The sequence below is a fragment of the Tachysurus vachellii genome, chromosome 8 (assembly GCF_030014155.1).
Source record: "Tachysurus vachellii isolate PV-2020 chromosome 8, HZAU_Pvac_v1, whole genome shotgun sequence".
Lineage (NCBI taxonomy): Eukaryota > Metazoa > Chordata > Actinopteri > Siluriformes > Bagridae > Tachysurus > Tachysurus vachellii.
The window spans coordinates 1,225,001-1,240,608 of NC_083467.1; the positions used below are offsets into that span (position 1 = coordinate 1,225,001).

The 15,608-nt window shown below is 40.6% G+C and overlaps 1 protein-coding gene across 1 annotated transcript in view; it reads right to left on the reverse strand.

Annotated features, from left to right (window-relative positions):
- Positions 1-10,041, reverse strand: part of hs6st3b (heparan sulfate 6-O-sulfotransferase 3b) — a 53,651-nt gene extending 43,610 nt beyond the window's left edge. Inside the window, exon 1 of the mRNA XM_060875676.1 lies at positions 9,106-10,041. Coding sequence (XP_060731659.1) covers positions 9,106-9,626 — 521 coding nt within the window. The 5' untranslated portion in view covers positions 9,627-10,041. The remainder of the gene's footprint in view (positions 1-9,105) is intronic.
- Between the last annotated feature and the right edge of the window lie 5,567 nt (positions 10,042-15,608).

Here is a 15,608-nt window from a genome sequence, read left to right on the forward strand (position 1 = left end):
AGCATAACAGAGACACCTTTTCATTTCATCTGTAATCATTAACAAAATGATGGAAATCCTTCACTACCGCCTTCACAGTCACCAGATCTCAATCAAAGTGAACACCTGTGGGAGATTATAAAGCACCGTGTTAGACAACAACGTTTGAAGGAATATCATTAGGAAGACCGGAGTTCGACCCTCACGGCGCAGGACCAGAAGCTTCACAGGACCAGCTGTTACCCCAGCATGGGGCAGGTGATTGATGAAAAGGAAACTGTGGGCAGAGTTTATTTCATGTGGATAGTAGAATCACACAAAACAGACAAATCTAGCTGCCTTTTTATACTTTTGTGCCTCACAGTAACAAGAGCTTCATTCTTCCGTTCAATCAATAATGGCACTTTGGATTAACACAATTTTACACAGACTTTTATTTATCGTAGCTGCAGGCAAACGTGGCTGAATGGAGTCACTGACAGGGAAGACAAGAAGACGTAGAGCAGAGAAAGAGAGAGAACTGAGAGAGAGTATAACGAGACGTCGGTAAAGTATTGTGGTACAGTATATAAGCAGGTAATAATGAACTATTTATTCTACACAGGGTGCCGGGAACCTGGAGCCTACAGTATTACATGAGGATTCAGACTTTTAAAGACAAGATGCCAAATCCATGTGGTCTTTGAAGGCAACATATAAACATCTCCGGTGTTCATAACAGTTAATAATCACACCAATAATCCAGTGTCACCAAAATGAAGATGAGGTTCCTGGTTCCTCTCAAGGTTTCTTCCTTTTCCATTTAAAGGAGTTTTTCCTTGCCACTAAGGGAGAAAACATCTGAAGCATGTGGAGAACATACAACACATACCCATACACGCTTATGGAGAACAAACATACTAATGGGCGATAATACACGCGAAAGCGATATTTTTTTCCATTAATTTTACAAAAGCTTATTTCCTGAGAACTAATTTTTCAGCCATGATCCCAAATCATCCAAGTAAAAATGCAAGCAGAGCTGAATCAGATTACTGAAGATATTTGCCAGAGCAGCAAGTCTTGACAGCGGTGTCAGAAGTGCTGTGTGAAAAGCTCTGGCAAACCCTGCATCATTAGCCTGAGTGGCTTTTTCACTGTGAGTCTCATATTATTATTAAGGGTTTTTTTTTCTTTAGGAAAATGAGATCAGCAAGTTTTAATATCTCAAGAAAAGTAACTTAATTTAGTCCATGAATAATGACAGGAGGGAAATCTGCTAGTGAGTAAAATCCGAGCAAAATAAAGCGAGCGCATTTCCATAAAACTTGAACATCCGCTGGGAAAAATATGTCAACAATGTCAAACAGATTGCAAACAAAAGTATTAGTCAGGAGTGAAAACACCACGATGAACGCTGAGGAAAAACTCACTTTACTACAGTTAGACTCTGCTACGGTAAAAAGATCTGAACTCCATGTGATCTTTTACACCAACACAACATTTATCAGACTGTATATTTATAATCACACCCACCAGTGTCACCCAGATGAGGATGAGGTTCCCCTTTGAGTCTGGTTCCTCTCAAGGTTCCTTCCTTTACCATCTAAGGGAGTTTTTCCTCCCCACAGTCACCTGAGTCACCTCAGACTTGTTCATTGGGGATAAATACATACACATTGTGAACTAAATCTATCTAATATTAATCTTGAATTTTGTATTATATTAATCTTTATATTATTTTTTATAATAACCTTTTGGGGGGGCACGGTGTCTTAGTGGTTAGCACGTTCGCCTCACACCTCCAGGGTCAGGGTTCGATTCCCGCCTCCACCTTGTGTGTGTGGAGTTTGCATGTTCTCCCCGTGCCTCGGGGGTTTCCTCCGGGTACTCCGGTTTCCTCCCCCGGTCCAAAGACATGCATGGTAGGTTGATTGGCATCTCTGGAAAATTGTCCGTAGTGTGTGATTGTGTGAGTGAATGAGAGTGTGTGTGTGTGTGTGTGTGTGTGTGTGCCCTGCGATGGGTTGGCACTCCGTCCAGGGTGAATCCTGCCTTGATGCCCGATGACGCCTGAGATAGGCACAGGCTCCCCGTGACCCGAGGTAGTTCGGATAAGCGGTAGAAGATGAATGAATGAATAATAACCTTTTGTTCTATGTTCATGTTCTGTAAAGCAGCTTTGAGACGACGTCAGTTGTAAAAAGCGCCGTACAACTGAACTAACTGGAGTAGCAAAAGAATGAGTCGATATGGAATCGACGCACTTGGTTAAATGAACAGTTTTGTCACATCTCATTTTGTTCACAAAATTAACTGAAATTAGGGGGTTTTTAACCCACATATTAATCCCCTACTGACTTGCTTTGTGAGGAAGGGAGCGATTGTTTGAGCGACGTACAGTAACAACGCTGCCTCGCAGGTAGCACTTAATTATCACACCAACTGGATAACAGCTTTGCCACAGCAGCAATGACGAGTTGGATTAATGATACATGAAAAGCAATCTCTAGATCCTACTGCATCCAGCTCACAAGGGCATACTCAGCCCCAACACCTAATAAGGATCTCATAATGTTGAGATATTGTAGGGGTTCAGCCAAGGCCTCGCAGCTGTAAATCCCTCACATTCAAGTGCAGAGGGGAATCTACCGGAGCTATGTTTATGATCTTCTATTGAACATCGTGAGCAGATGAGAAAGCTCGCGTTTGAACGGCACTTTACTGTATATCGAACGGTCACGGGTATAAGACGAGCACGAGGATGAAGAAGAAACAGATGCGTGAAGAAGATGAAATGAAATTAGGCTGCGAATGTGGTTTATATTACAGCCTTAGTGTATATACAAAGAAAGTCACGAAGAAAAATTTTATAACATTTCATAACTAGGAATGAAATGAAGGGGCAGGCTGAGATCTGATCGAAGGCTACACAGACATAGAGCCAGACAGTAATTGCAGAGGTCTCTGTGTTGAGTATAATGAATAAAATATGACGCAGGGGTATTACTGTGCCAGGAGCATGTCATCACTCGCTCAATAAGAGTAATAATGGACCATGGCTTCTGCTGAATGTTGCTCATTACTGTGATTGTCTGAAATAGGGAGCTTGTGGATTTACTTGTGTTCTGATTGTCAGTGTTTGTCGAGGCCGACAACGAGCCGGCGGCGGGCGCAAAAACCGTTCGCGCTTTAGCGGGGAAACAGACTGTTAAACACAATGTTCTGGAAGTCGTTCTCATGGTCTCTGCAGGTTGAAGGTTTCTGTCTAAGAGCAGTATTGTTTCTGGAAAAGATGGACTAACTAAACTATAAAAAAAACAGTATCAAATACTCGTCAATCAAACACTGGGACTTATTCTTCAAAAATTGTGTAGAATGACTTGTAATATCAAAATAAGCATCATTTCAGCACAAATGACATAAAATATGCTCTTATTGAGATGCAGGTGCATAAACACTAAGTCTATAAGTATTCAGCAAGCTGCTGAGATTTGATAGTTAATAAATAGATTTGAACAATTTGACAACAGTATGATCATTATTTTTGAACCTGAGGTAAATTTCATGTCAGTGGTTCAGTTAGAGAAAGATGTGCATATGCAGATCTTCAGGACAGAAACAGGAGAACCAGAGAAGTTCTCAAGAATAACCCGAGCAGTTCAGGGATCTGACGTCTATGTGAGTGACGTCTTCTGAGAAAGGCCATGAGAGCAAGTCGGATTTTGAAGTCTGATAAGACTGAAGTTAAGCCAAAGCATGATGTTTGGATTATTTACACCATTCTTCTGTTTCAGGTTGTAACATCACGCTCTATAGCGATCTGTCATGCGATACGGATGGAGGAAAATATTGCACAAGAACCTGTTTCAGTCAGCCAGACATCTGCATTTAGGGTGAAAATATAAAGTATGTTTCAACGGGGGTCACGGTGGCTTAGTGGTTAGCACGTTCGCCTCACACCTCCAGGGTTGGGGGTTCGATTCCCGCCTCCACCTTGTGTGTGTGGAGTTTGCATGTTCTCCCCGTGCCTTGGGGGTTTCCTCCGGGTACTCCGGTTTCCTCCCCCGGTCCAAAGACATGCATGGTAGGTTGATTGGCATCTCTGGAAAATTGTCCGTAGTGTCTGATTGTGTGAGTGAATGAGAGTGTGTGTGTGTGCCCGGTGATGGGTTGGCACTCCGTCCAGGGTGTATCCTGCCTTGATGCCCGATGACGCCTGAGATAGGCACAGGCTCCCCGTGAGCTGAGGTAGTTCGGATAAGCGGTAGAAGATGAATAAGTGAGTGAGTGTTTCAACAGGACGATAAGGACTGGGCACAACCTTTTTTTTTTTTTTTGGAAAAACTAAGACTTTATTTAGGAATGGCCATGACAAACATTTGTGCGATAAAATATTTATTATTTTTCATTTCTTTAGAGAGACACTTCAAATTGAACAGGAAATAATCTTTAAAGGAGAACATAGTCATGGGGTGAATACTTTCTGGAGGCAATGTAAATCAGAGCAGATGTCTGATACAAGTGTTAAAGATAAGATGAAATTGTTGGTTTCCTCCTAAAAACCGTATACCGTATGGGTCACCCAACCAACAAGGGTTTGGTCTTGTTAATTAAGCCTCACTTTGGCAGACTTTTCGTTTGAGGCTGACCAGAAATACATTTTGTATTCCTATACATACCAGGGGACATGACAGATTTAATTAGTGCTAAAAGGGCAAGGGCTCCTAGCACAGCACTGCCAGGAGATAAATGAGGTATTCCATGCGGATATCAGGATTTAGAGCCAGTTGTCTATGCTTTGCATGATTAATTTTAATTTAGTTACAACAATCCCTTACGATTATTCGACTTTTTGTGTGACAGCTGAAATAACAGTGCCATTTGCTCATAATAACATAACCAGGCAATAGGATCACGCCTGCATTGCGGAGGTAGCAAGGAAATGATGTATACATACAGTACAGTAAGACTGAGAGCTAAATTGCTTGGAGAGGAAATACCTCCTTATATTAGGTGGCTAATTGTAATGCAGTAAAAAAGATGAAGAGTCATCATCTTGTCTTTCTGTTTAATATATTAGACTGGGACTCATGATGAGTCCTGGCAATGGTCAATCATGGTCATGTCTCACTCATATATTACCCGTATTGCTCTCCAGAGAAGAAACTGTGAGAGACAGAGCAAGGGAAGGACTCTCCCTCGGGCCCGGCAGACATGAGCAAAGCCTTTGTGTCTCGCTCTCTGCTGTATGACTGCCTGCTGATCTGCTCTGACACGACTGACCTTTCTGGCTCCTGTTTCTTGCTCTGGCTGCTCTGAAAAGGCCAAGCCATGCAAGACAGTCTGCGCTGCGCTGCACTGTGCTGCACTCCCCATCAGCGCCACCTCACAGTGCCGAGACAACCACTCAGGACACACAGCGACGAGCACTCAGGTAGAAATCCTTGATCCTTTTTCCTCTGAGAACATTACGCAACACTGTGCTTCATGGAAATCATGTATAACCAACTGAATGTGCCATCTGTGTATAATTGAAAGCAAAAGTACAAAAGATGGGTTACAAAATGTTACAGGAGAGATGTCTTGGGATGGCCACTTACAGATGAATGAAAAGAAGAATAAAAATTTCATCACAAAAGTCACCACTTATGGCGCCGTGCAATCCTTGCTTATTGTCAAAAGGGATTTATTTGATTTTGACAGGCTTGGATGAAGGCGGAAAGACATTTGGGAAAATGCAAAAGGAGGCACACAGGTATAAGTAGAAAGAGAGAGAGAGAGAGAGAGAGAGAGAGAGAGAGAGAGAGAGAGAAATGAATTAATGTTGCACTTGGCAAAGGGGAGTATGTCGCACTCTCCCAGAGGAAGGAACTACTTGGTGCTGCAGATATAAATTATACGTCTGTAGCCTTGCTGTTTGGGGCTCAGGTCGATTTTTCATCTTCAAATAAGGAATTTCTCCTTCTTGGAAGTTCTACATTCTCTCCATCTGTCTGTTGATCTTTACCATTCTACTCATAACAGGTTGACTTTAGGACTATTACCGACTACAACTTGTAACCCGTCGGGTTAGTTTTCAGCTAAGATGCTAATTAAAGCGTTTGTTTGGCAGCGAATAACGGGAAGCCAAACGATATAAAAAAATCGAGCTTGAAAAACGACTCTCAGAGCCGTAATTACAGTAGACACAGGGACATTTTTCACATATCCTGTAGTTTCAGGGGGGGGAAATGGTTTCATGGAACAATCTTCACAGTGGCTCTCTGGAGAAACCCTGAAAGAATTCTGTATGGATAAAAATTATAATGTAAACGCTGGATATAATGCAGACAATACTTTAATTATCTAATCATTTATTTAGCACCAGCTATGCTTTCTGCTTTTAGTCATTTCTACATGCACTTAAAGGTGGGGTCTCCGTTGTTTGCGAAATGCTTCAGAAAACTGCGTCGAACCGCCAAACAAAACAAAAACAAAGCTAACGTGTAGCCAATGAGCAGAAAGGGGCGTGTCTTGTCAATATGGGCGGAGAGAGTGTTCAGTGCGCATGTGTGACATTAGCAGAAAGCGGTTTTAACATTGACATGGAGGATAAAAACAAAGAAAGAAAGAGAAGAAAGACTTACGATAAGGTAAGAAGTAGGACGTGTTAATATAGGATCAGCTTTCCAGCGCTGGAGAGAACTGAAGGAGCAGGAAGGCCTGCGATGGGACGCCGAGGCGCTTTTTTCCTTCTCGATAGGTGAGTAACGTTGGTTTTGCTTTGTTACACAGAACTAATATATGCCTTTGTCCTTTACATGATTATGTTTGTGTGTTATTTTTGCTTGTTTGTTTATCTGCAATCGTATTGTTCTTCCCTTCAGCTATGATAAAGTCACATCTCTTTCCATTAGTCGCCTGGGTTACGTATGTATGTGTGGGCGGAGCTATCGATACAGGGGTGGGACCCATTTGGGTTAGGGGCGGGTTTGTTTTGGTGATTTCAAATGTCAACATTGGCTTTCAAACATCGTACACCGCACCTTTAAATGAATTCAAATATTTGTTTATTTTTATCCTGTGCTTCTAGACTACCAGTGAATGTTTTATGGGTCCATTTCCAGCCCTTTTGACTAGTTTATTTATGTGTAGTATGAATCCAAACCAAAAAAAGTGATTCTCTTCTGATTAGCACTTAGCTAACAGTTGTGAAAGTGCCATAAGAGTGTATTTTCTCACTGCTTTTGTGTCACACAATGTTTTTTTGTCTTTCAGATTTGTCCTCCATGACTCATCCTCAATCAGGACTCAGCACTTAGGAGAAATAATTTCTGCTGGTACTCCTCACATAGACACAAGGAAATATTAATATTTTAAACTTCAAAGATCAAAGTTCTTGTCCTCTGACCTTATCATGTTCACAACGATGCTTTTACTGCGTCGACTGGTAACTAAATCCTCAGTTTAAAACCTAATTACATGATTTGAAATGAAAAAAAAAACCCATCTGGAAACACACTTCTTAGTAGTTATGAACAATTTTTATGTTCGTATAGTTAGTTTGATGGATCCTCTTCAAATTTGTCAGCGGCAAATTAGGTGCACTTGAGTTGTAGAAGTACAGATAATTATACCATGAATTTGCCTGTCAAACTGATGAATTGTGCAATCGCTAATGGATTACCTGATGATTTAAGTGTTAGTTTTAGTCCAGTGCTCCCCTTAAGGCGGCGGGTGAAACATTTATGAACCACAATACGACTCTAAAGAGCTGAAAACCAACAGAAAGCATTTTCACAGTGAAACTACACGGATAACCAAATGTCATCAGCGAGACGTACATGAAAAGATCTCGTTACAAGAAGGGTTTTGGACTGGAACAGAACAGATGGTTTTCCTTCACACACTCATAAATGTGAAAATCTGCACATTCCATACACATTAAACCCTCATTATACACAGTAAACAACTAAAACCTCCTTTTAATAGCTCCTGTATGCAGACTGGCACTAAATTATAGATGGGAATACTCGAGTGTGCTTCACAGCTCAGCTTGGCTTTATGATGCCTCATTTAAAGTTCATTACCGCACGTTCTCTCCATCATCTACACAGGGAAAGGTAGCTTACTGGTGTGGGAAATTTACTAGGGAGTGAAGTGCATATAAAAAAAATGAAAATATGCATTAAACATTCAGGGAGTAACAGTCGCTGACGTTTGCAGTATGACTAAAGTAAATGCTGATCACGGGAACAGTGGCAGTGAGGCAGGGACACACCCTTCATGGGAGTGTGTCTCATAAACACACACACCATAAACACACACACACACACACACACCAAGGGGCAATTTAACACAGCCAAAACACTTACTGACATTTTTTGGGGTGTGGGAGAATACCGGAGAACCCAGAAGAAACCTGCATGGACATGAACAAGGAGAACATGCACAGAAACTCCACACACAGTAAGATGAGCTCTGGCCCTGTGAGGGATCAAAGCTACCTGCTGAGAAATAATTTACTGAAATTATCAAAGATGCATCAATCAGTATTTAGCAGCCTGCGGTTAGTATCTGAAGAAAAAGGGGGAAATTGTTTAGTGCCTTGGAGAGCTTTGACTCCACATTACCGTCCCAGTTATACTGTAATTTTAGGGGGGGAAATGATAGCATCGAAATTACACAAAATCTTCATCCATCACTTTTATAAGCAGAAAGAATAGGGAACAGACCAAATAGCTGTAGTCCAATTGTACATTTTTGGCCTGAGAAGAAGAAAAAAATCACCCTGTCTATTTATATCTTCTACTGTCAACCCGACCCGCTTTGGCTATGACTCATCTCCTGAGTTTCTTAACTTTTCTTGGCATAACTGCTTCCTTCTCAGACCTGCTTTGGACCAGAAATATTGATGCCTATGAGTGAGGAGTTCGTATTTATTTATTTACACCATTATTTAACAAAGCAAGGAATTCTGTCCAAAATGTAGTTCCGATGTGTATAGGCTGAATCTGCGAGCTGATTTCGACTTGACATCATTCTCTCCCGCAGACACACACACACAGAGACACACACAGACACACACACACACATACATACTGACCGACAGACGCACGCACGCACTCACGCGCGCTTACACACACCCGTGTCCGCCAGGCTTACTTTTTCCGCTTCGGAGCGCGCTTCTTGTCCATAACGGCTGGCACACAGTTAGTGAGCTCGGTCCAGTCAGCGTGCAGGCCGCAGCTCCAGCCCGTGGAGAAACGTGAAAAGAGCCACGACTCGTCACGTCCCGGACGCCGGCACGCGCACTTCTTCTGGCCCGTCTGGCAGTCGCACGGCCGCTCCAGGCGCATGTTGCGCACTAAGTGCCGCCCGAATGTGGTGCCGCCGGTCTTCTGGATGTGCAGGAACACAAGCACGTCGTCACCCTTCATGTCGAAGTCGACGCGGCGCGCCAGCTCGCGCTCGCTGAAGTTGCACTTGGACGCTGCGTCTTGCGCCAGTTCGCGCTCCACGTGCGGCGCCTCGTCCGTTACAGCCGCGTGTCGCGCTCTCGGATCGCCGCCGTTCCGCAAATGGCACGACTGGCTGCCTGCTGGACAGATGTACTGATAGCCAATCATCACGAAAAGCACAGCCAAGACCGGGATGAACAACAGTTTATTGGGTTTATCGTTCATGATAAAGACAGGGGACTGTTCTCACGACGAGTATGAATCATTATCTGTCTCACCAGATCTTCCCTGAAGACATCATGCCTTTATAGGGAGGGTAAAAATAGACCCATGCTACATGTTGATGCGGTCAGGTGAAGTGTCCGTCTTCTGTATCCATCTCAACCTCAACGTTAAAGTTTGAACACGAGCACGTGAACCGAGGCGTGAAAAATCCGTCTCTCCAACGCGTAAATGCTCTGAGCGGATTACATTCACGTGTGTGCGCTCAACAAAGTGTGAGAGGATCGATCAGATTGCTCCCTGTGGTGAAAACACTGCAACGTGTCTCAGCTCACCTCCATTCATCCGGAGCGCATCACGCGTGTCCTGAGCGCAGCGTCTCCTCCAGCCGAGGAGCCCAACACTGCCTCAGCCAAGGCTCCCGGGTTGCCAGATTGGGCTGGATTAATCATTTGCAGAAGAGAACAAAACAACTTTATGTATGGATCATTTGTACATTATTTCCACATGATTATATCATCTTATTATGGCGTGAAATAGACTTTGACATGGATTTAAAAATAAAGGCATTTTATCTAATGAAATAGCAAGTCGACTATGGGTTGATATGGCACTTTCCCAATGGTGGGTTATTTATAACTCATTGCATGGGGTGTGTTTTTCTGTCTAACATATTGGATTTAAAATGGCCCAACTGTTGAGTTACACCTTTTATTATTATTATTATTATTATTATTATTATTATTATTATTATTGTTGTTGTTGGTGTTGGTGTTGTTGTTGTTGTTCATTTCTTTCTTTCTTACCTCCCCTTTCTCATTTATCCGCTCTTCCTTTAAACCTCATATTTTGCTTCGTATCTTCCACATTTGTAGCTCGAGATTAACACCATCCTATTCTGTCTATCCATTGATTAGACTAGAGTTTGATTAGACTAGAGTTTGATTAGACTAGAGTTTGATTAGACTAGAGTTTGATTAGACTAGAGCCCCAGGTTCTGCATGAGACCGGATCATTCTGATTGATTATATAAGCGGAGAAATGCAGGCCATATTATTGTAAAGTAGAATTCACTCAGGGAAACATTTCTTAGGGGGCTAATATTTATTTTCTTGCCCTGCCTATAAGATAAACCTAATGATGTAATTAGATCATACGTCTAATTCCTGAGCTGTGACTTCTTTTAGCCAAACTGAAATTACTAAGAATAAACTGGAATATTTAAAAAAATAAATAAATAAAATAGCCAAAGTGTTAATTGGCTAATGTAACGATCAGGCTAGGATATCAATTTGCATGTTTTTTTTTAGTTGTGAAGTCTGTATTAAAATGAAGATTACTAACTTTTATCATTATTTTTTTTAACAAATTGGTTTTGGTGGTTCGTGGTAGACGGGGCGGTTCTGTCACCTGACAGATTCAGGATCCCAGTTCCTGTCTGTATAAAATTTTCTATGGTCTCCTGTGGCTTTCCTTTAGGTTCTCTGGTTTCCTGCCACCTCCAGAAACATGGAGTAGCTATTCTAAATTGCCCTTGGGTTTGAATGAATATGTCAGCGTGTGTGTCTGTTAATGTGGCCCTGCAATGGACTTAAAACCATTGTTCCAGACCCAGAACCACCCTGAGCAGTGCTGACTGAGGATGAATGAAATTTTAAGGCATCACTTTTTTTTCGGATATTTATCAGCAGCATGTGTTGTACAGTGATTAGTCGATTTCACTTTTATGCAAAACTGAGCTAAGTCGAGCTAAATATCCTGTCTGAAGTGTGGTTGCACGAGGGAACAGTAAAACATCTGCCAGCTGTTGTCCAATTTGTGTTCAATGGTGAGCAACAGTATAATCTGGTTGGTGTGCCAAGTAGATTTTATTGCCATATAAATTTGGCAATCCCTCACACAAAAATCTGCTAACATGTTGAGCCACTGAGATAATGGAGCACAATTGATGAGTAAAGTGAATGGTGTGGGTAAATTTAATTACAGAGACTAAAGGCTACAACTCCATCCTGAAGGGACGTCTAATCACAGTTTAGCGTTTTTCTTGTTTCCGGACACAGAAGGTTCAGTATTCAGGGAAATCACCAAACAATCGTCAACTCTAATCCTTCACTGAGCATCAAGGTTATGCTTCAGCTTCCAAATGTCCCATTGTGTTCGAATTTCTGAGATCCTATGATTGCTAAGACTGAAGGTTTCAGACTGGATATTAGACATTTCCAAGGACATTTTCCTGATATTGAGTTGCCTGAACTTGCCTGTATTCTTGCAGCATTTGCCAGAAATAAACAGGAGAGTGAAATTATTTTTGCAAATCAATACTGAAGAAAAAAAGAAGAAAAAAAACAGCTCCAGTGTTTGCCAAGGCTCACAAGAGTATAAAGATTGAGTCTAGACTTTCACAAAATACACCTTTACCACATCATATATGCGCTCATTCTTTACTCCATCAAGTCTACTGGCACCCTGATGGGTTGTTTCTTCCTGACAGAACGAAAAATAACTCACTGTAACTTAGCGGATCAATTTGTTTCTGAATTATCTTGTAAATAATGCATTATGATTGTGGCCACGATTTATTTTTCTTTATGTAAAGAAGGAAGCAGAAAGCAGGTTGACTTTTACATCCAAACATCAAAACCTCAATATGATCTTACGACTGTGAGAAATCTTATACTGAGGTCTACTGTGTTGTAATACAGTATGTGGTTTGGGACATAGCCTAGATTTTTGAGATTTTAAAATAGCTTTAACAAGAACAGCCTTTGTGTCATTTTGGCATCACTAAGTGAACTAGTTACTAAACATGTTATGTAACCCTTAAAGGTGGGGTCTCCGTTGTTGGAGAAATGCTTCAGAAAACTGCGTTGGGCCGCCAAACAAAACAAAAACAAAACTAACGTGTAGCCAATGAGCAGAAAGGGGCGTGTCTTGTCAATATGGGCGGAGAGAGTGTTCAGTGCGCACATAAAGACACATTTCTTTCCATTAGTTACCTGGGTTACGTATGTATGTGTGGGCGGAGCTATCAATACAGGGGTGGGACCCATTTGGGTTACAGGAGTGTTTGTTTTGGTGATTTTATATGTCAACATTGGCTTTCAAACATCGGAGACCTCACCTTTAAGTAACATGAAGTAACAACGACACTGAAAATTATATATAAAAATATAATAATACCACAAAATTATTGATTCTGGTTAGTCAAATGGTTAATAATTGATTATAAATGAATAATTATTAATTATTCTATCGATTATATTAATGCACTCTTTCTAATTGGTTATTGTTTCCATAGTAACAACTCATTTACACAGACCTACCTACAGTATATAAGATGATCTACAGTATCCAAAACTATCAATAAACATATGATTTTTTAACTGTTATTAATAATGGTTTAAAATCACATGACCTTTATTTTTTTTTTTTAATATATTTTTAATTAAAATGTGTTTAGCTGTGGTTCTTTCTAGTTTTTTTTTTCTGTTTTGTTTTTTGCTGTATATTTTATTGCTGACAGATCTTTTTATCAGCTCTTTGATATCATTTATTTTTGCCTCACATCATTTTAGGAGAAAAAAAAATATTCGACAAATTAATCATCCTGTTGAAACGTAAATGTGTGTGTCCTTGACAACAAAAAATGTTATCGTTAATATAAGTCATGCATCTGTTCTGTTCTGTTCCGTTACCTGCATGTACTGTGCTACTTAAAGAATCCTTGAAATAATCATTTTTAAAATTAATTACATGACAGTAGCTAATTATTAATACACACTAGTGCAGTCTACATTTACCCTAAAGATATACTACACTACACTAAAATATGTATCCTTCAGGGCACCACCCCTGTGACATCCATTTAGTACCTTTTATTTCCTCAGTTGAGGATTTTTGTATTCTGTGTGTGATTCTGAGACTTTCAGCCAAGCTACATTTTGCCAAGCAGTAAGAAAAATAGTCTTGGCAGTACTCACTATTCATGCCTTCATTCGTAGATTTCCCTCTGGTCATGCATCAGTGAATGCCATTAAACAGGGTTTCTATGAAATGTTTTGCTGTTCTTAGCAGAAACGATAGTAAAAAAAAAAAAAAAAACTCCAGCATGTTCGATGCATTGCAAAGAACTGAAATACAGAAATTCATTAAAATGAACCTAAAATTCTTTAACCGATAAACCTGCAGTATCTGGGTAGAAACTTCATCGGGTATTGTGTAGATATAAACAAATACTGCAGCACCGTTTCACTGTAATGTCTCACATTAGAAATTTCCAATACTTTTGAGTGATGCTGTGACACTGCAGCAGGTTTTGGTCATTACTGGAAATTGGTTTTTACTTGATGAATTGTGTGATTGATTTTTTTTCCCCGTTTTCACCTTTTGTGTTGTGTTATAGTGAGATGTAATGATATACACTAGACAAATTCAGCATTACATCCACAAAAAAAGCGTGATTTCTGGTACTAAAACTCTTTAACAGGGATCTCAGATGTGTTTTAAAGTTTTCCGTTTAAAAAAGAGGGTCGACACAATCAGCGTTCTAGCCTCAGAAAAGAAAATGCTGCTTTACTCATGTTCACCAAATAGCAGTTCAGATATCCAACCAGGATTTTGTGAATTTGTGAAATTGTTGATTACATACTGTATGTAATTACTTTCTATAATAGCTGTACTTATATTCAAAGTGTGTGAATCACTGATAGTTTTCTCTGAATGTTAATTATTACACGTTACAATCCTTCACGCTCTCTGAGATCACAAAACTCAGGAATTCTGGTAGTTCCCAGAATATCTAAGTCTACTAAAGGTGGTAGAGCGTTTTCTTATTTAGCTCCCAAACTTTAACAGTCTTCCTGATAGTGTTCGGGGCTCAGACACACTTTCCCAGTTTAAATGTAGATTAAAAACTCATCTCTTTAGTCAGGCGTACACATAACACATCCCATAATATTGCGCACTATTACACTATACTTGCACATTTTTATGAACAGCAGATATGTTAATCCCTCTGCACTGCTCTTCTTTTTTGTCTACCCATGCCGAGACACCCAGACATTGTACCAGCTCCGATCGTCTTTCGTGCGATGTATTTTTTGGACCTCCGCTGAGACGAGGCCGACTCTGTGAGAATCCTGAGACATCTACAGATCTACCAGCTCCAGTTGGACTCTGTGATACTAAGAGGAGATCTGAACTCCATGTGATCCCTACACCAATACAACACTTGCCTGACTGTATATTGTAACCACACCATCTAGTGTCACCCATATGAGGATGGGTTCCCCTTGAGTCTGGTTCCTCTCAAGGTTTCTTCCTTTACCAATCTAAGGGAGTTTTTCCTTGCCACTTCTGCCTGAGTCACCTCAGACTTGCTCATTGGGGATAAATACATATACATACACACTGTGAACTATATATATTTAGAATTTTTATTATATTAATTCTTTATACTACTCCTTATGTTTATCTTCTGTCCTATGTTTATGTTCTGTAAAGCTGCTTTGAGACAATGTCCATTGTAAAAAGCGCTATACAAATAAGCTTGAATTGAAAAAACTTGAATTGAAATTAAAGCTCCCTGGATCTGAACCATGACCAGTGACTTCTGTGACAGCTAATCTGTAGTCAATAAAGCCTATTTTATTCCAACACACGTTTGCTGTACTTGATACAGAACACTTTGGGCTACAGCAAAAGAATGTAACTGTTCTTGCTGTTCCAATATTTTCGGAGGGGACTCTGATTACAAGCAGCAATCTCTAAATCTCACAGATGTCTAATAAAATTTCACTGCTCATGGGTTCAATAAATTATTAACAGTGATTATTAGTGATAATCTGCACTGCTGCTACTCTTGGATATTGGGTTCTTGTGATCATAGCAATGCAGGCCATCATTCTTGTGATCTCCTGGGACTTCTACAGAATGTTGAAGATGGCTGCCTTGGTTTCGTCGTTCCACGGACATGAGAATCCTTTA